Source organism: Populus euphratica, unplaced genomic scaffold, assembly GCF_000495115.2.
Source record: "Populus euphratica unplaced genomic scaffold, PopEup_1.0 scaffold7770.1, whole genome shotgun sequence".
NCBI lineage: Eukaryota > Viridiplantae > Streptophyta > Magnoliopsida > Malpighiales > Salicaceae > Populus > Populus euphratica.
Genome location: NW_011507527.1, coordinates 1 through 1,189, shown reverse-complemented (window position 1 = coordinate 1,189; position 1,189 = coordinate 1). Strand labels below are relative to the sequence as shown.

Below are 1,189 nucleotides of genomic sequence, written 5' to 3'. Positions count from 1 at the left end.
TATCATGCTGCTATACATTTTCACATTGATCTTGAAATTTATTGAGTTTCAGATATTGAAAAGCGCAGAAATACACGTTTTTTTTGCTAAATCGTAGGGTCAAGGAAAGAAAAAATAGCAATATATTTGCATAAAATGACTTAATCAGAAGTATTTTTCTGGTGTGGAATTCATTGCTTATTCAAGATATCCTCTTAAATTTTGAACACAGTAAAAACTTTCAGAGTCGGGATCAGACAGTAAGTAAGTGGAAGTAGAACAAAGAAAGAATCAGCTAGTGATCTAAAAACAGATAACTGCATTTAGTTTTGATCATTTCTTGGACATTTTTGGTTACTAGAGACATTAAGCTTGGATTATGTTTTATATACCGGTGACAAAAACATATTTGGATGAAAAGACAAACATAAACATAAAATAAATCTGTCCTGAAACAATTTTGGAATAGATTTCTATCTTCTCAAAACAGAAAGAATAGAAAGATATGTCTCCATTATCTTCGTCCCGTTTATCAGGTGGTGACGGTAACCAAAAGCTATCATAAAGTAGCTACCAATTGAGTCTGCTTAAGATTTAAAAAGTTGATCAGTTTATGTTATTTGGTTATGTTCTTTGACCATTATGGTCAGCGGAAATTTGATAATCAGTTTAATTTCCAAACGAGTGTTTGATCAGTCTCTCCTAGCAGAGATTAAATTCATGTACTTTTGCACAATCATTTCTGGTGAAAGATCGGTGAAATAGCCCTTCTCTACATCCAACCCCTCTTGAGCTGCCAACATCTCAACCTGTGCTTGCACTCTGTCTGGGCCAATCCGATTAGGCTCCAAGAGCATGCAAGCAATCTCAGCTGAATCATCGCCATGGAATAGGGCCAACGATTGTACTGTTGGAAGTCCACCACCGCGAGCACTTACCATGCGTGCTATCCGTCGAGCAGTTGAAACATCGGTGCACATGATGGGAATGTTGTATAATGTGACCCATGACCGTGCCCCAATCAGTGTGATTCCTCTGGTCCGAGACACATGGGTTGGACCATGGTCAGGATTTTCTGGGAGAATTTCGGGTATGTTCCACCCTGCCCATTGGCTGCCCATGAAATTTGGCCTGTAGTAGCCCAGCTCACGCCTGATTGTGTCCGGGGCCCTGCCTGTTGGGTGTGCTGCAGCATAAAGGAATACTGGCA

The 1,189-nt window shown here is 39.7% G+C and overlaps 1 protein-coding gene across 1 annotated transcript; it reads right to left on the bottom strand.

The window, feature by feature from the left end:
- Window positions 1-283: 283 nt before the first annotated feature.
- LOC105120364 (uncharacterized) lies at window positions 284-1,184 on the bottom strand (the record flags this gene model as incomplete). The annotated part of the gene is made up of 1 exon (XM_011018524.1): window positions 284-1,184. A coding segment is annotated over one exon (513 nt), but the record flags the coding sequence as incomplete, so codon positions are not given.
- Window positions 1,185-1,189: the final 5 nt, after the last annotated feature.